General features: G+C 45.6%; 1 protein-coding gene across 3 annotated transcripts in view; it reads right to left on the reverse strand.

The window, feature by feature from the left end:
• Cabin1 (calcineurin binding protein 1) overlaps positions 1-20084 on the reverse strand; it is a 147828-nt gene that overhangs the window by 99258 nt on the left and 28486 nt on the right. For all 3 annotated transcript variants that reach the window (XM_069994444.1, XM_069994441.1, XM_069994443.1), the window contains exons 8-18: positions 19723-19872; positions 18286-18572; positions 16646-16814; positions 14127-14263; positions 13390-13607; positions 9599-9677; positions 8288-8475; positions 7263-7415; positions 4932-5126; positions 1409-1651; positions 33-189 (exon numbers count right to left, since the gene is read on the reverse strand). In XM_069994444.1, coding sequence (XP_069850545.1) covers positions 33-189; positions 1409-1651; positions 4932-5126; positions 7263-7415; positions 8288-8475; positions 9599-9677; positions 13390-13607; positions 14127-14263; positions 16646-16814; positions 18286-18572; positions 19723-19872 — 1976 coding nt within the window. The remainder of the gene's footprint in view (positions 1-32; positions 190-1408; positions 1652-4931; positions 5127-7262; positions 7416-8287; positions 8476-9598; positions 9678-13389; positions 13608-14126; positions 14264-16645; positions 16815-18285; positions 18573-19722; positions 19873-20084) is intronic.

Consider the following 20084-nt stretch of genomic DNA (forward strand, 5'->3'; position numbering starts at 1 on the left):
AGCTCACCCAACCAAACCTACTGCCGACATACCTTCCTCTGCTGGGTTCTGGAGCTGCTGCTGATGGCACAGGGAGTGAAAGGTATCTTCCTCCTGCCAGATGATCCTGTGCAGGATGATCCATGGCAGCACTGAGGAAACATGGGGTTCCTTGGGCTCCTCCTGCACAGCCATGCTGCAGTCAATGACCTGGTGGAGGGCACTACATATGTCACAGTAGGACAAGTTCTGCTACCAGCCCTCCTGAAATAAGCACCTTTGCAGTTTCCTCTAGAAAAGTACCCAGGGAAAGAGAGCCAGAGACAAGCTATGTGAGCACTAAGAGTCTGTAGGGTTGCTACAATGAGAGCAAACAGGGCAACAGGGAGTTGCAGAAGAGTGGTAGGGCAGACAAAGGTGGGCATTTAAGAGCAGGACACTAAATGAATAGCTATGGTGTGTCAAATATCTAGAGAGGGCAGCATGTGAAAACAGAAGACAGACATAATTAAAGGCAAAGGCCCTAGAGGGCGGCCCATAATGGCTATAGCCAAGGAAGAAGCAGGTTCCTTTGGCAGCACACCACCCAGAGGGAATGTGAGGAGGTTTAAGCAAGGGAAGATACATATCTTTTTTTTTTTTTTTTAATGTTTGTCTGAGATCCAAACTCCAACTCAGTACCTGATGCTTTCGCTCATTGGCTGTTGCTCTACCAATTGAGCCATGCTTCAAACCCCATTCAGACTTTTATAAATCTGTTCAGGAAAGGTGCTTTTGGGGCAGGGTACTGACTGGGAAAGGTACAGAGGAAGGAAAGACTAAAGAGTATGTGCTATCATGGTTTGTGTAAGAGATAGCAGTGGCCTAGACTATGGCAAAATAAACATGGCACAGGTAAGAAACAATAGCTAGAGGTGTGAAGATTATGGGTTAGGCAGGATTTACTGATGATCTGAACAGAGCTGAGGGAAAGTTGAAGATGGCTCAGAAAAAAAGTTCTCTACTTAAAGCCTGCCTGGATGATACAGAGTGCTGTGACTACATTTCAGTTTTAAGTACCAGGATGATTTGGGTGATGAAAAGTACTGGCAGGTAGTCAGGTCTGGGCTCTAGCTCCGACTCTGCTTCTGGATCACTGAAAGCAACACAGTGGCCTCCCGTTTGAGCTTGTTTCTTCATCTCTGGATGAGATGTCTGGGAGAATCGTGTAGGGTCAAACGCTAATCATTTCTAATACCCAACCCAAGAAATATTTGCAACTTGTACACAGCCACCAGCTCAGATTCCTAAAAGTTGTAGCCAGAAAGGCCAAGTCATCCCCTTTGGTGTGCCTAACTCACAATGAAAGCCAGAAATCTACAGAAGAAAGGAGACATCATAGTAACACACCTGCTGGGTGAGGGCAGGGAGAGAAGCAGCCAAGGGTTACCTGGATAAGATTGTTAGTAAGCCGAACAAGGCCAGTGGTGGAGGATGATTCCTTTAGGATGCTGCCAGTGCTATCCTCAGATAGTGCCTGCTCAATGCCCAGCAGTAGCTGGGTCACTGTGGCCACCCACTCCTCCTTGGTTGTAGCCTCACTGGAGTTCACCATCTGCTGGACAGCCTCATTCAGAGCCACATCAGAGCACTCGAAACATTGCTGATGGTCTTTCAACCGAAGCAAGGAATCCTAAGACAGTAAGAGGTGAGATGAAAGGACTTTGTGAGCTCAGCACTCTTGGGACTCAGACCTGGCCTAAGTAAAGCTGGGGTAATAAAAGGAAGGACAGTGCAAAAAAAAGGGAAGGTTTCCTAGTGCAGCATAGGTCCTCTGGGAAGGCAGATAATGATCTCTGTGTTAGCGTCCAGTAGTTGATGACATCATCAACAAGAGCAATCCAACAACTGAGCATTGGAACCATCCAACAGAAGTAGAAGGGCTGGCTTTTTCCTTCCTGTATATCCAGATATCCCTCCCACACACTGCCATGCTAGGTTACCATACAGCATGCAAATCAGGTCAGCCATACCTTACCTGCTGATATCACTTTGGGCCTACCTGACTCTAGAGTCAGGAGTTAGAGGCTCCCCTCCTACTCCTCTTCTCTCTCCCAAACCAACTCTTTTCTCTCCCTTTATAGGGATGAGACACCTCTATTTATTCACAGTCCTAACTCTTAACTATTTCCCAGTTCAAGAAAGGAAAGGATTAAGATGCTGCATATAATCTGAACAAAAAGCTGGGACAAGATTGGGGTCTTTCCAAACTGAAAGGGAAGGGTCCATTAAGATAATACATTTAATGTGATAGTGATAATAACCATAAGGCCTGGACATTGTCCCTTAGGAGTTTGGTTTGGGGGTTTCTTTTTTTTTGGGGGGGGGGCGTGTTTCTTTTTCTTTTTTTGTCAGTCGTGGGGCTTGAATTCTGGACCTGGGCACTGTCCCTCAGCTCTTCAGCTCAAGGTTAGTGCCCTACCACTAGAGCCACAGCACTTCTTCTGGCTTTTTCTGCTTATGTGGTGCTGAGGAATCGAACCTAGGGCTTCATGCATACAAGGCAAGCAACTCTACCACTGAGTCACTTCCCAGCCAGGGCGTGTTTCTTATGGCAACTGCTCTACCACATAAGCTACAGCTCCATGTCCAGCTTTTTGGTGGTTAATTGGAGATAAAGAGTCTCACAGACCTTCCTGTCCAGGCTGGCTTCTAACTACAATCCTCAGATTTCAACTTTCAAGTAGGTAGATTACAGGCATGAGCCACCAGCACCCAGCTTTATATCTATCCATTTTATATCTACTCCAGAGTTAAGTTAAATAACAAATAGAAACAGGCTGAGCATGGTGACACAACTCTACAATTCTAGCTACTTGGGAGGTAAAGGACCACAAGTTTAAAGCTAGCCCACGCAAAGTTAGCTATTGGCTAAACTCAGTAATCATAGCTACTCAGGAGGCTGAAATTTGAGGATAGTGGTCTGAAGCCAGCCCTGGCAGGAAAGTCTGTAAGACATTCTCTCTCTCTCTCCTGGCAGGAAAGTCTGTAAGACATTCTCTCTCTCTCTCTCTCTCTCTCTCTCTCTCTCTCTCTCTCTCTCTCTCTCTCTCTCTCTCTCTCTCTCTCTCTCTCTTTCTCTCTCTCTCTCATCAGTCATGGAGATAAGAGTTTCAAGAACTTGGGGCTAGGAAGGTGGCTCAGTGATGGAGTGCTTGCCTTGCATGCATGAGGCCCTGGGTTTGATTCCTCAGCACCACATAAGCAAAAAGAAAGGAAAAAAAAGCCAGAAGTGGTGCTGTGGTTCAACTGGTAGAGCGCTAGCCTTGAGCTGAAGAGCTGAGGGACAGTGCCCAGGCCCAGAGTTCAGGCCCCACGACTGGACCTCCCCCCGCCCAAAAAAAAAAAGAGTTTCATGAACTTTCCTGCCCAGGCTGGCTTTGAACTGTGATCCTCAGATCTCAGCCTACTGAATAGCTAGGATTACAGGTGTGAGCCACTGGTGCCTAGCCTGTGAGACTCTTATCTCCATTAAACTACCAAAAAAGCCAGAAGTGGATCTGTGACTCAACTGGTACAACATTAGCCTTACACAAAAGAAGCTTAGAGACAGCCATTAGGCACAGACTTATAAGCCCAGGACTGGAACCAGAAACAAATAAACAAACAAACAAATAAATAAAATATAGCCACATAAACTGGGTGCTGGTTGTTCATCTGCAATCCTAGCTATTCAGGAGGCTGAGATCTGAGGATCTGAGGACCATTGTTCAAAGCCAGCCCAGGCAGGAAAGTCCATAAGATTCATGTTTTTTGCTTTTGATTTTGTCAGCCCTGGGGGTTGAACTTAGGGCGTTCTGAGCTCCTTTTTGCTCAAGGCTAGCACTCTACCACTCTACCACTTGAGCAATAGCACCACTTCTGGCTTTTTCTGTTTATGTAGTACTGAGGAATGGAACCCAGGGCTTCATGCATGCTAAGCAAGCACTCTACCACTAAGCTACATTCCAAGCCCCATGAGATTCTTATCTTCAATTAATGGTAGGAAAAGCTGGAAATGGCACTGTGGCTCAAGTGGTAAAATGGTAGCCTTGAGCAAAAAGGAGCTCAGAGACAGTGCCTAGGCCCAGAGTTCAAGCCCCAGAACTGATAATATATATATAAAATAAAATATAGCCAGGTGCCAGTGGTTCATACTTATAATCCCAGCTACTCAGAAGGCTCAGATATAAGGATCTAAGTTCAAAAACAACCCCAGGCAGGAACGTGATGAGATGCTTATCCAATTAACAAAAAGGCAGAAATGGAACTGTAGCTCAAGTGGCAGAGTGCTAGCCTTGAGCAAAAAGGCTCAGAGACAGCATCCAGGCAATGAATTCAAGTCCCAGAACCAGCACAAAACTTTTAATTAAAAATAAAATTTAATTAAAAATACAAACAAAAGGACTAGGGTTATGGCGTAAGCAGATGAGTGTTCACCTAGTATGTAGGAAGCTCTGAAGGTTCAATCCCAGTACTGCAAAAAATAAAAACTAAAAAAAAGGCAACGAAAACAGCCAAGCATGATAGCACATATCTATAATCCTGAGAGGATCACAAGTTCCAGGCCTGCCTACGTTATATAGTAAGACTGTCTTAAAACAAAACAAAACATCAATAAAAACAGATGAATGGAATTCTCATCACTTTTTTTCTCCTCTGACATGCATGCGTAAGTTCAGAGTTAAGTGCAGGGTTCTCTTTGAACCACACAGACCTTGTACTCCTGGGTTCTAACACTCCACTAGTCTTAATCATAATCTTCATCTGTCTATAGACTCTTCCTGGAAGATAGGCTGGTGGCCTGAACTTCCACCTTTCTGTTTTGTTATGTGTTTTCTAGGACTACCTCAAAGTCTTGAGAGGACTAACAAATATACAAGTAAAGAAGGTACAAATAGTTGTAAAGGACCCAAAGTGGGGAACACACACACCTGTAGCAGAAGCAGCTGGGCTGGCCTCTCAGGAATGGAAGTCATAAACTCCAGGTGTTTGGCCTGGTCAAATCCACTGGTACACAAAGTAGGGCGGAGTAGATGCACAACAGCCTTGTAGTCACCAGCCTCATAGAGCCGCTGAATCTCCTCCAAAGATTGGCATCGCTCCAGTGACTTCAGGTTCTTATCAATCTGAAAAAGGCCCAGAAATGTTGCTTCATGGCAACCCCCCATAGCCTTCCTGAATCTGGCTTCCCAGATGAGGAAGCTAAAATTAGCCTCTAAGCCCCTACCCACAGCCAAAATAATATTAAGCTGTCTGTTAACAAATCAGTGTTCCCACAAAATATATATATATGACTTTTAAAGTATTTATATTAAAGCCAAGGGATACAATTTTCTTTCTTTCTTTCTTTCCCTCTCCCTCCCTCCCTCCCTCCCTCCCTCCCTCCCTCCCTCCCTCCCTCCCTCCCTCTCTCTCTCTCTCTCTCTCTCTCTCTCTCTCTCTCTCTCTCTCTCTCTCTCTCTCTCTCTCTCTCTCTCTCTCTCTCTCTCCCCCCTTTCTGCAGGACCCAGGGTCTAGGGATAGGCAAGAACTCTATTACTGAGCTATGTCCCCAGCCTAATTCTTTAAAAAACAAACACAATGCCAGGTCACTGGTGGCTCAAGCCTACAATCCTAGCTACTCAGGAGGCTGAGATTTGAGGATCCCAGTTCAAAGCCAGCCTGGGCAGGAAAGTCCGTGAGACTCTTATCTCCAATAAGCCACCAGAAAACCAGAAGTGGAGCTGTGGCTCAAGTGGTAGAACACTAGCCTTGAGCTGAAGAGCTGAGGGACAGCATCCAGGCTCAGAGTTCAAGCCCCATGGCCAACAAAAAACAACCAAAAAAAGAAAAACATACAACGGGTCTACTGCTCACTCTGTTCAATACACTGTTTGAACACACACACACACAACACACACACACACACACACACACACACACACCCAAGCTGGACACCACTGGCACACACACACACACACACACACACACACACACACACACACACACACACACACACACACACACACACACACACACACACACACACACACACACACACACACACACACACACACACACACACACACACACACACACACCCAAGCTGGACACCACTGGCTCATTCCTGTAATCAGGGGGCTAAGTTCTGAGGAAGACAATTTAAACAAAGCCAGACTAGGTACAAAAGTCTGAAAGACTCATCTCCAATTGACCATCAAAAAAGCTGGAAGTAGACCTGTGGCGAGAGTGGTAGAGTGCTGGCCTTAAAAAAAATAACGCAGGGACAGCACCCAGGCCCCCTGAGTTCAAGCCCCAGGACTGGTGCGTGCGCGCTCACACACACACACAGACACACAGACACACACACAGACACACACACACACACACACACACACACCTATAGAAGCAAAGGGGCTCCAGAATTAACATCAGCCAAAATTGTCAGTCATGTGGTCAAAGATCAGAAAACCAGACTTGCAGAGCCATAGAGAATCAGGGTGCCCAACTCAGAAACAGACTAGAGGTTGGTACACATTACCCATCCCCAAAACACTCTTCACAAGGGGCCTGATGCAGTCTCAGCACATAGGCAACAGGGTACTATACCTGTTATTGTTCTGAAACAAAGCTCCAAGAGTCCAACAGGTTCTTTCATCCACGTGGACATATGAGAGATGCAGAACTTCTGCAGAACAGAGGTGGTACAATACAAGTACCACTCAGATGGAACCTGACATAAATGCTCTGACTGCTATTTCAGCCCATAGCCGGACCAACTTTGGTCTGCACCAGTTGATACATTCCAATAGAGTTACCACCACATACATGAAAGCCGAGCAATAACCTGTTTTAAACCATGCTAGCAGAAGAGTCTTCTGTCTGTTACTTGAACAAGCTTTCCATTAGAAGAAATCTGTGGTTCCTAATGTGGCAGAGCTGCCTTTCCTAGGCCTGTGGACAGCTCGTTTATCAAAAATGGGTCAAAACCTCATCTAATGGCCAACTCAAACTTTGACAAAGAAAACAGCATTAAAAACTCCCACTCAGTAGCTGGGCTCACGCCTGTAATCCTAGCTACTCATGAGGCTGAGATCTGAGGCTCACAGTTCAAAGCCAGCCAGGGCAAGAAAGTCCATGAGACTCTTATCTCCAATTAACCACCAGAAAACCAGAAGTAGTGCTGTGGCTCAAGTGATAGAGTGCTAGCCTTGAGCTGAAGAGCAGGCCCACAGTTCAAGACCCACAACTGACAAAAACAACAACAACAAACTCACACTCACCTCCTCCAGGGAAACAACAGAGTCATTATGGAGGTTGGGCAGCCGGATGACAATGTCTCTTTGCTCAGCTCCTGCTTTTGCCTGGATGGCAGTGGTGTTCTGGAGCATTTCTGTACAGATGTCATAGTTCTCCAGGGCCTGCTCCATGTCTCCCTAGTCAGAAGGAAAACCACAAACAGGGGGAGAATATAGAAAACTGATTTGTCTGTGTCAAGTTTCTTGGTTGTTGATCTCATCAGATTATGGGTGCCCTTGGCAGGGAGGTAATCCAGTTATTGCTATATCTAAAAAAGGGTTTGGCACATAGCCTGAGCTCAGTGAACATTCACTGAATGATTGAATGAATGAATGAACCATACTACAATTCTATGAGAGGAAATATCATTGTGCTATATTGTAAGTAAGGACATGGATAACGTGTGAGTAAGCCAGGTATCTAGCAGAGCCAGGTTTAGACCCTAGGTCTGTCCTAGTTCTAGAACTGATGTTCTTCACAATCAACAATGTTGCTTCACTAAGACTAAACTACTGCTGCTGAGACTTAGCAATCTCTGGCTCACCCTACCAATTGTACCAGGTACTAACCAGTGTTAAGTGCTAGAGCATAGTAAACCCACTCTTGTCTTCTAGACCAGGACCCAAGGAGAAGCTTACCTAGAACTCTCACAATATATACAATAGTACTCTCTAGAAAGCTCTGCCTCTGTTCATGTACTTGCTTACATTCTCTCATTGGAGCATAAATAATGATTTAACCAAGGCCATCTTAATTACGGATGAACAGGAGGCAGAGGAGATCCCTTCTAGAACTTTGTGACTGAGCTGAAGTGCTTTGTAGAGCAGAAGTCATACTTGGAATTCTGATACACTGACACTTCCCCACAATGTCCCACTTCTTCATGCCAAGCCCAGTGTGTACATTAGTACTGCACAAGAATATATGCAGTCAGCCATACGTGCCCAATATGGTCAATTTTCAGTCCTCTCTGACAGATGACAAGGCATGCTATGACCATAGAACCAACCTGCAATGCCAAGAAACGAGCCTTCAACCAGTAAACACGCACAACAAACTCTAGCCAGCCATCTTCAAACAGGTCACGCTGGGATGAGGCGAACGAAAGCTGCAGGAGGTCACCAAGGCAGTGGGTTCCCGGGAAGTCAGGCCCAAATCTGCTGTTTGCCATACCAGCTGGGCAGTTCCGAGGAGACACTAAAAACCATCAGGCCAACAAATCACCCTCATGTGTGGAATACAAATACCCTTTTTCTCTCCAGAGTAATGTAAGCTCTCAATGTCCATGAATACCCCAAGTTCCTTGGAGCCTCCTGAGCAGCAGACAACAAAGAGATCAGATAAGTCAGACAAGAGTCAGCTGAGAGGGAAAGGACCACTAATTTCACAAACTAAGCTTTAAAAGTATCTATATCCGTAATGGGATGTGGCTTAGTGGTACAGTGCTTGCCTAGCATGCATGAAGCCCTAGGTTCCATTCCTCATTACCACACGAACAGAAAAAGCCAGAAGTGGTGCTATGGATCAAGTGGTAGAGTGCTAGCCTTGAGCCAAAGAAGCTCAAGGACAGTGCCTAGGCCCTGAGTTCAAGCCCCAGGACTGGCCAAAAAAATTTAAAAAAAAAAAAAATATATATATATATGCATACATACACCAGGTAGAATTTAAAAGTCAGGACAAGCCTTGTACCAGTGGCTCTTGTTGGTAATCCTAGCTACTCAAGAGACTCAGATTTGAGAATCATGGCTCAAAACAGCATGGGCAAAAGTCTGTGAGACTCTTATCTCCAATTAACCACCAAAAACTGGAAGTGGTGGCTCATGCTTATAATCCTAGCTACTCAGGAGACTAAGATCTGAGGATCATGGTTCAAAGCCAGCCCAGGTAGGAAAGTCTATGACATTCTCATCTCCAATTAACCACCAGAAAACCAAAAGTGGTGCTGTGGCTCAAAGTGGTAAACCTTGAGCATAAAAGCTCAGGGACAGCACTCAGGACCTGAGTTCAAGCCCCATGACCAAAAAAAAGTCAGAATGATTGCTATAAGCAGGGAAAATGACAGGGGATACACAGATACATAAAATATAAAGAAGCCACCCTAAAGCAGATTATTTCCATTTTCTTTAATCCTGAATAACAGCATAAGGGGTCAGAGAGATTTCTCTGGGATCCTGGAACAAGGGTGGAAGAATGACAAGTCAGCCCAACAAAGGCACCCACAGTGGGTATAAGTCTGAATTCCCTGACTCAGCTGCTCCATTTCAGGTTCCTCCAGCCTGCTGTGGTTTAGAAAATCATCACTGAACATGAATGTTTCTACCTGTAGAGCTTCTGCCTTTGGTCAGCAGCCATTGGTCCAACTGGAGCTCCATGCAGGATAGAGACATCAGCATCATGTCCTGCAGGACAGGCACAGGAAGGTCAGGAAGAAGGCCACAAAGATTCACTCTAGAGGTAGAAGACTAAACTAAAACTTGTTTTTTGATAAAAAAAAAACAAAAATTTTCCATATACCTACTTTCCATTTCCTAAGTGACTATTTGACAAGATATAAAAAGAGGAACATGACCCGGTACCAGTGGCTCACATCTGTAACTACAGCTACTGGAGAGGCAGAGACCAGGAGGATCAAGATCAGCTGAGACAAAATGTTTGCAAGACCCCATCTCAATCAACAGTTGGGCATGGTAGTGAACCTGTCATCTTAGCTACATGACAGGCTGAGATGAGAAAGATTACTATTCTGGACCAGCCCAGACAAAAAAGTTTGCAAGGCCTCCTATCAAAACAAAAAGGTTACACCAGGTGCCAGTGGCTCATGCCTGTAATCCTAGCTACTCAGGAGGCCAAGATCTGAGTACTGTGGTTCAAAGCCAGCCTGGGCAGGAAAGTCTGTGAGACTCTTATCTCTAATTTACCACCAGAAAACCACAAGTGGTACTGTGGCTCAAATGGTAGAGTGCTCGCTGAAGAGTACAGGGACAGTGCCCAGGCCCAAAGTTCAAGTCCCATGACTGACTAAAAAGAAAAAAAAAAAAGCCAGGGATGTTTTCCCACTTACAGCAGGAAACATAAACAGGAAGATCACAGTCTAGGCCAGTCCAGGCAAAAAGCAAAACATTTCAAAAATAACCAGAAAAGGGGCCAGAGGTATGACTCAAGCATGAGTACCAGCTTGGCAAACATGAAGTCCTGAGTTCAAATTCCAATACTAAAACGAAAAAAAGGCGCATGGATCTTTATAGGGATAGGATTGGGGAAAAGAAGATCTGTATTTAGAGTCTGTGGAAGAGACTATGTGTAAGGCCAGATATTGTATCTACACTACAATATTCAAGACTTCAAAGCACCCAGGGCTAGACACAAGTGGCTTACATCTAAAAATCCTAGCTACTCAGAGATCTAAGAATCATAGTTTGAAGCCAGCCCAGGCAGGAAAGTCCATGAGACTCTTATCTCCAATTAACCACCAAAAAGCCAGAAGTGGAGCTGTGGCTCAAGTGGTAGCATGCTAGTCTTGGGCATTAAAAAAGGGGTAGGGGGCTAGGAATGTGGCTTAGTAGTAGACTGCTTGCCTAACATGCATGAAGCCCTGGATTTGATTCTTCAGTACTACATAAACAGAAAAAGCTGAAAGAAAAAAAAAAAAAAAAAAAACAGAAAAAGCTGAAAGTAGTGCTGTGGCTCAAGTGGTAGAGGGTTATCCTTGAGCAAAAGAAGCTCAGAGACAGTGCCCAGGCCCTAAGTTCAAGCCCAGAATCATCTCTCTCTCTCTGTGTCTCTCTCTGTCTTTCTGTCTCTCACACACACATATACACACAACCTAGGGGATATTTTTATTCCCAGGGGTACATTACCCCAGGGCACTTCAGGAGACTGAGGCTTAGTAATAAGGAGGAACCTGCCAGCAGGCACAGTTGGAAATGGGAAATGATCAATCTAAGTTGCCAATAGAGGCCAAAGCCTTGGCTCTTGCTGATCCATACCATCCCTGGTGGGGGCAAGGCTCAGTGGGAAAAGCCTAGAAGCAGACCCTGAAGTAGGGTCTTCCCAGTGAGGGAACACTCACTGTCTCACATCACCACCATGCCCAACTATTGGTTAAGCTGGGGTATCATAAACTTTCTGTCTTGGATGATCTGTTAATTCTAACCTAACTCTCAGCCAGAAAGACAACCTAGGTGGACCTGGATAGTTCCTCATGCTCCTATCAACACCGACATTTCACCTCCAATAGTAGAAAAGGTCCAAAGCATACTATATGCCTTTGAGCTTTGGGAGGCACCAAGAGAAGGACCCTGGGATGCAAAATACATGCTTAGAATGCTGCAGGCAGTCACTCCCACTGAACTCAGTACTTGGTCCTCTATACTACTATTTTCCTATCTGTTAAAAAAAAAAAAATCAGGCTGGATGCAAATAGCTCACTCCTATAATCCTAATTACTAAGGAGGTTGAGATCTGAGGATTACAGTTGTTAGACAGCCTGGGCAGGAATATCCATGACTCTTATCCCAACTAAACAGAAAAGGCTGTAAGTGGAGCTGTAGCTTGACTCAAGTGGTAGAGTGTTAGCCCTGAGCAAAAAAATTTAGGGACAGCAGCCAGGCCCTGAATTTAAGCCCTGGGACTGGGACCCCATAAACACTACACACACAAAAATCAGGGTCAGACATGGTAGTTCATGCTTGTACTCACAAAGTGGATATCAGGAAAAACAATGGTTCCAAGTGCAGGGGGAGGAGGGGCCCGCAGGACCACTACACAATAAACTGAGGATAATGATGCTTTGTCTGTCATCCCAAATACTCAGGAGGCATAAATAAAAGGAACACTGTCCAGGGTAGCTCACATAAGAACATGGGACCCTACTCAAAAAATAACTAAAGCAAGCGGGGCGCCAGTGGCTCACGCCTGTAATCCTAGCTACTTAGAAGGCTGAGATCTGAGGATCACGGTTCAAAGCCAGCCCGGGCAGGAAAGTACATGAGACTCTTATCTCTAATAAACCACTAGAAAACCTGAAGTGGTGCTGTGGCTCAAGCGGTAGAACACTCACCTTGAGCTGAAGAACGCAAGGACAGAGTTCAAGCCCCATGACCGACAAATAAATAAATAAAATAACTAAAGCAAAAAGGGTTGAGGGCATAAATCAAGTAATAGAGTACCTGCCTAGCAAGTATGAGGCCCTGAGTTGAAATACTAGTATCATTTAAAAAAATAGGGGGGTGGGGCTGGGAAGGTGGCTCAGTGGTAGAGCACTTGCCTTGCATGCATGAGGCCCTGGGTTCCATTCCTCAGCACCACAAAGCAAAAAGAAAAAAGCCGGAAGTGGTGCTGGGGCTCAAGTGGTAGAGCTGAAGAGCTGAGAGACAGCGCCCAGGCCCAGAGTTCAGGCTCCACGACCAGACCAAAAAAAAAAAAAAAATAGGGGGTAAGTCAAATGCTTCCTTTTCCCTAGACTCTCCTAGATAGCGTCCTCCCACTTCAGAATAAAAAACAATTCTAGCTGAGCACTGGTGACTTATAACTATAATCCTAGCTATTAAAAGAGCTGAGATCTAAAGATCATAGTTCAAAGCCAGCCCAGGCAGACAAACCTTTCAAGAGATTTATCTCTGATTATCTAGCAAAAACTGAAAGTGGATGTGTGACTCAAATGGTACAGCACTGTCCCTGACTGAAAACGTCAAGTAAGAATGTGAGGTCCTCAGTTCAAGCCCTAGTATCAGCACACACACCAAAAAGACACCACTACAACTCCTCCCCACAACTAACATTCCCTTCACCTAGTTCATCCTGTCACTTCTGACCCAGAACCCCTATTTCACCACTGGTAATAGCCATTTACAATCACTCATCTGACAGCAGCCTCCTGACAGCCCCTACCTTGACTCTTACCCCTGAGAATATCCTCCACTTAGCCACCAGGCATCTTTCTGGGCACAAACTAGATCTTGTGACTTCCTGCTTCAAATCCTACAGCGGTCTAGGTTGCAGACCCTCAAAGAGATGCATTGAGTAGGCTGAACACATCAGCCCTACGTTCATGGACTGTTCCCACTACTGTCCCCTGGTCATACTCTGACACTCATCCTCAAGAGGCCAAACCTTGATGTGCTTGTTGCTGCAGTCTCTCAGCAGTGGGTTGGGCAGACTGGTGCTGTGTCTCCTCCAGCTGTGATAGACATTGAGCACAACCTCCGCCAGACCAGGTGGCCACCTTAGCAGGAACTTGTGGCCCATGCCCTTCAAGTAGCGCATCATCAGCTCCAGGATGCCACCATTGGTCAGGTTCTCCAGTAAGAACTCATGCACATCCTGCTTCTCTGCCAGGGGAAGAAGAACAACCTGATCTGAATGGATCTTTCATGCCCAGTCTCTCAATCCCTTTGAAAGAAGATTACCTGTGTCCTCCCTCCACCATTCAATCCAGGTAAGCACAGTACCACATTGTGGTGCTGAGGTTAGGCTGCCAGGGCTCAAAGTCTAGCTCCAGCTCTCATCACCAATGAGCAAGCCTCTTCAAATTGCCATGTCTAAGGAATCAAAAGTGTTGGCCTCTGAGTGCTGCTGAGTGCACTAAATGAGATCATGCTCACAAAATACAAGGCACTCTGTCTGGCACACAATACACATTCAACTTACAAAAGCCAAGTCTCTGAATTTACCCTTAAGCATTCAGCCTCAGGCAGCAAAGCAAGTAAGAGCTGGGACATTTAAGCAGGCTGCCTAGATGATCACAGGCATCTTCTGGGCCAAAAGTTTAAAACAACAACAACAAAAGAAAAAGAAAAAAGCCCAGGAGGAAATGTCTAGCAGTCACTAACCACACTGCTGATTCCTACCAGATTCCATGAATGTGGCTGAGTCAAATGACAGTCGATGAGGTCCTAAGCTTGCAAAGGTTTCCAGCTTGGTTTCTGACTGGACTTCATAGTTATTAAAGGGATCATCTTCCTCCTCAGGGTCCAGCTTTCTTAACCTGCATGGAATAAGCCAAAGTCACAAAATCTACATTATCCACTCAGACATAATTGCTTCTGGTAGAGAAACTAAATCTGAATTTCTGAAGTAGACTAAAAGAGCCGGGTGGCAGAGCTTAGAACCTGTGCCTCTATGAGGCTCTGCCTCTCTCCTCTTTGTGAGGCAACATCTGATCTGTATCTTCACTTGCTCATTTATTCCATCAAAGGATGATTGCTGAGCAATGGCCATATACCAGGCATGTGTCTAGATGCTGGAACACAGCTGCAAATGTGAGAGATTCCACCTGTAGGAAGTTTAACTTCTATGGGAGAGGGAGACAATAAACATATCCAGCTGGGCGCCAGTGGCTCACACCTATAATCCTAGTTACTCAGGAGGATGAGATCTGAGGATCATGGTTCAAAGCCAGCCAGACAGGAAAGGCTGTGAGACTTTTATCTCCAATAAACCACTCAGAAAACTGGAAGTGGCGCTGTGGCTCAAGTGGTAGAGCGCTAGCCTTGACCTGAAGAGTTGAGGGAAAGCACCCAGGCCCAGAGCTCAAGCCCCATGACCAACCAAAAAAAAAAAAAAAAGCAGATCCACAAACACCAACAACTCAAGCAAGACTAATCAATGCAGAATTCTTGCTTGAAACAGAGTTACAAGAGCCTTGCCTTATAGCAGAATCAGAAAGAATGCTGTTCTATGCCGGGCGCTGGTGGCTCACGCCTGTAATCCTAGCTACTCAGGAGGCTGAGATCTGAGGATCGTGGTTCAAAGCCAGCCCTGGCAGGAGAGACCGTGAGATTCCTATCTCCAATAAACCACCAGAAAACCGGAAGTGGCGCTGTAGCTCAAGTGGTAGAGCGCTCGCCTTGAGCTGAAGAGCTGAGGGACAGGCCCAGAGTTCAAGCCCCACGACTGACCAAAAAAAAAAAAAAAGAAAGAATGCTGTTCTGGCTGAATGCAAAGTAGGCAGTCTGGCCTTGCAAAGAGTAGGACAAAGGCAGGTAAAAAGGCACAGGCCAAAGGAGCACCTATAGGCCTTCAGAGGAGACTAACGAGTAGAGACAAAATGGCTGGGTAGGTGAGAGTGGGAAAATACACCAAGCCCATCTGAGCTTGATCCCTCCATAGCTGCTCATAAAGCTTTCGGCCTGGCTTAGACTAGGGAAAGCTCTCCTAGAAGGTACCATTCTACAGATGCCTCTCAAAGACTGTTTTGGCTAACCTGTGACTTTCCTTGCACTAGACTTCTGCAGCATGAAAACTCAGGGAACTTATGTCTTCATTCACTTATTTCACAAACACACATAGGGAAACTTCATCAGCCAAAACGCCACAAGATGCCTGACGTACTGAAGTGAACATTGAAACTTCACAGAGAATCAAGAACTGAAATAAAGATGATAAGGTAAGAAGCATTCCATATAAGGAAGGTTAGAGAGGAAAATCCCAAAATAGAATAGCAAAGTTAAGGGAAAGGCTAAGGGTCATCAACCACAGCATAATCCTACAGCTCTTCCAAAGAGAAACCTCCTCTACCACTAGAGGAAAAACTCATCAGAAGGCATTGCATCAATAAAAGTGACTGGCACCTTTTCTTCTCCTAGGCTTCTCTAAGAAACATTAAGAATTAGTGAAATCAGTCTGGCTCTGATAGATCACACTTGTAATCCTAGCTACACAGGAGGCTGAGATAATAGGAACTCAGTTCAAAGGCAGTCCTGGCAGGAAAACCCATAAGACTCTTACCTCCAATTAAACTCCAAAAAAGCTGGAAGTAGAGCTGTGGTTCAAGTGGTAGAATTCTAACCTTGAGCAAAAAAGATCAGGGACAATGCCTAGGCCCTGAGTTTAAGCCCCAAGACCCATGCACGCGCACGCACACACACACACACAATTAGTGAAATCAACACACACACACACACACACACACACACACACACACACACACACAATTAGTGAAATCAAGGAATGTTCCTTCGCAGCACATAAGGGAATCCTGATGAGTCTACAGGAAATCAAGCAGCCATACATTCTCTGGAAGAAGGAAAACTGCTTTCTATGGGGTTACCATGGTCATAAGTCACTGCAATCCTAGTCACTCCAGCAACAAGTGAGTGTCTATAAGTGCAGCCTCTTCTGAGGCTCCAAGAAACAAGTACCAGGCTCCTAAGTGAGGAGCCAGTCACAGCTCCTGCCTTCAAGAAGCTCAGAGTCAACAGGAGGTAAGAAACATCCATGATCTCAATCTAATGAGAGATGTGGTTTGCATATTTGTACAGATGTTAGGTGCCCAGAGGAGAGGATATGAGAAAACAGAAATATTATTGGAGAAGAAGGCTTGTAGGCTGTGCACTTGCTTGTGACTCAGAAGGAATGTGCACAGTACCTGGATGGCAAGAACTTCACCAGAAGCTCCTGGAAGTCCACTTTCTCTTCTTTTTTACACTTGGTGTTTCGAACCCGAGCAGACCTCCTCTTTGCTGTCTCTCCACTCTCTTCTGCAATCTTCTTCCGCTTTACCCCTTTCTTGGACTTATCTCCCCCAGACATATCACCTTTATAAAGAATGCAAATTAAATTCAGATAATGTAGAAATGGGAGAATGCTTCAGTTCCCCTTTACCAGAACATAAATTTTTAACATTCAAAAATCTTCTCCAACAGCAAAGAGCCCTAAATAAAATTAATTTAAAACCCCTAATTTGCCAGGTGCCAGTGGCTCATGCCTATAATCCTAACTACTCAGGGGGCTGAGATCTGAGAATCACAGTTTAAAGCCAGCCCAAGCAGGAAAGTCTATGAGACTATGATCTCCAATTAACTGCCAAAAAGTAGGAAGTGGAGCTATAGCTCAAGTGGTAGACTGCTAGCCTTGAGCAAAATCAGCTCAAGGACAGTGCCCAGGCCTTGAGTTCAAGCCCCATGACTAGCACGCACACAGGTGCACACACACACACACACACACACACACACACACACACGCACGCACACGCACACACACGTGCACACACCCCTCATCTCTTAAGTCTCGCACTCTGCTCAAATGGTAAGATCTATAGTATTCAGCACTCCCATACCCCAGTACTAGTCCACTGTAAGCCTCTAGGGCCTCAAATGATATGGCTGGGATGTGTGGCAAGTTGCATTGACCCCATACAGAATCCTATGAACACCTGATAATATGAAAACAGCAAGAAAATTGGAAACCACTTAAACAGCAGAGGAATGCCACATGTGATTAGGGAAGAAAGGTAGAAGCAGTGTGCCTGAAACTTTTTTGGTGCTGTTTTCTGGGGCTTCAATTCAGGGCTTGGGTTCTGTCTCTGAACTTCTTTTGCTCAAAGCTAGTGCTCTACCACTTGAGCCATAGCTCCACTTCCAGTGTTTTTGGTAGTTTAATGGAGATATAAAGTCTCACAGACTTTCCCTTCTGGGCTGTCTTTGAACCATAACCCTGAGATATCAGCCTCCTGAGTTGTATGAGCCACCAGCACCCAGAGAGAGAAATCAGGCATGAGAGTAGGAGCTTTTGCCAAACTATTTTTTTTACAACTCCAGTGGTAATAAAAATCAATAAATCAGTACACAAATAGACTACCATACATGCTGGTCAGTTGACTTTTCTAAGGTCAATGAAGCTGGAATGTGCATGGCCAGTGAAAGCAATACCAGCAGTAGAGACCTGCCAATGCTCACATCACAAGGGTTGAAAGGGACCTTTATGTTATGACTTAGCAAGGGTTCCCCTGCCCCTCCCCACCCTGAGGACACACTGTCAATGAGTATGGAGCTGCATCCCAGAGCCCCATGTCCTCTCTGTAGAATGAATGACAGGTACTGAATTGCTGACCCTGAGAACAGGCTCATCAATTTCCTACAAGGATAAGGGCTCCACTTTCACTTGAACCATAGGAGTTAGTATGACTCATCTCTCTGTAGAGGTTAAGGTACCCCAACATTCTCATCCTGCTGGGCTCAGCAAATGAGATAGATCTCTATGAAAGATGCCTCCAAGAGGCCTGCTCACCTATAGGAGTGCTTGTTTCCAGTAGGCCAGAGCTGTGCAGTGGGAAGCTGGCTGTGGCCACAGAGGCATAGGAGAGGACGGGCTCAGCCACAGCTACAGCTGTATTGGTGCTGACAGGGCTTGGCTGGATCACGCTGATGGGCATCATCACCATGGAGGATGCCAACAGCTGGCTGGGGTCCTGGTAGTCAGAGAGATCAATCCTCTTGCCAAGGCTGGGCCGTGGAGGCTCACAAGTGGTGAGGTGATTATACATAGCCAACAAGCTCTCTCCAAGGCACTTCCACCTGAAAAGAAAGGGCCAACATATTAGACTGGCATCATTTCACAGAGGCCAATAACACATCTGAAGGTATAGTAGCATGAGCTAGAGCAAGAAGAGGGCCCTGTAACCTCTTGTCCCTCACCCCAGCAGAAGACATAAATGTTCTACTTGATTATCATGATACCCCTACAAGGGAGGGATGTTGCTTTCTCAATTTTTAGGGAATAGCATGTAATATCCTCAGAATCAACCAATAGCAGGAATAACAGAAATGGACCCAGGAGAAATGCTCTCAACCACTGTGTGGCAATGCCTCCATATAAAGTTTCTATGTGGGAAGGGAGAGGAAACTGAACATCAATGCCAATGCACACTGAATTTAAAGATTCTAGATTCAATGTCAGATTTTTTTAAATAGAAATTGAATGTGAGGGCTGGGAAGGTGGCTCAGTAGTAGAGCGCATGCCTTGCATGCATGAGGCCCTGGGTTCGATTCCTCAGCACCACATAAGCAGGAAAAAAAAAACAGCCGGAAGTGGCGCTGTGGCTCAAATGGTAGAGCGCTAGCCTTGAGCTGAAGAGCTGAGGGACAGCACCCAGGCCCAGAGTTCAGGCCCACGACTGGACCCCCCCCAAAAAAAAAGAAAAGAAAAGAAATTGAATGTGAAAGGTAACTAAGGGGCTAAATTGCCCCCAACTCCAGTGGGCTATCAATACCATCTTGTTCTTCCAGGACAGGAAGGGGCTAAGGCCCACTGGACAAGGTCCTTAATGTCCCTGAAGATAGAGCACAGACTTGACAGCCAGGGAAATCCACACTAAGACTGATTTGCAGGTTTTTCCCTACCAAGTGGCTAGTAAATGTCAACCTCCTTTTCCTCTCTGGGTAGGGCAGATTGAGAGACCTTATAGGAACATGACAGGTGGTAGGGGTCAACAAAGCCATTAACCAAGAGTGACTTGGACTGGATATGCCTAAGAGAGAGCTGAGCTACTACTTGGTAGTCAACAAGTAAGTATATGCTTGTAGACTTTGAGCCACCAGGCATTTAACCCTGACCCAAACTACCAGCCAGGGTTAGACCTGGGATTTCTCCCTCCTGAGTATGGTAATGTCCCACATCAGGGCCCACCAGCCAACCCAGCATTCCCATAGACACAGGACTACCTACGTGAGGAAGGGGATGGGCTGCACCAGTTTCAGATCTGGTTCCTTCTCCCTCACTAGCAGTGCTTGCCTCTTCTTCCGCAGTCCCAGGGCCTCATCTACAATGGCCTGTGTCTCAGCTGCACTGACTATCACATCATGAATTGACATGTCACTAGAAGCAAGTAGGACAGGAGAAATTACAACATTAGAAGCTAAAGCCAAGGCTGAAATTTTACACATATGTATGCATTAAATAATATCCTTTAATCGGTGTTGATTCTTCCCACATAAATAACCACTTAAGTCCAGCCTCAAATAGATGGCAATTAGTACGTAAGACCCACATACACTGGAAAAGACTAACACCTTTTGTGCTTTCCATAA

The sequence above is a fragment of the Dipodomys merriami genome, unplaced genomic scaffold (assembly GCF_024711535.1).
Source record: "Dipodomys merriami isolate MVZ:Mamm:240054 unplaced genomic scaffold, mDipMer1.0.p SCAF_45, whole genome shotgun sequence".
In the NCBI taxonomy this organism is placed as follows: Eukaryota; Metazoa; Chordata; class Mammalia; order Rodentia; family Heteromyidae; genus Dipodomys; species Dipodomys merriami.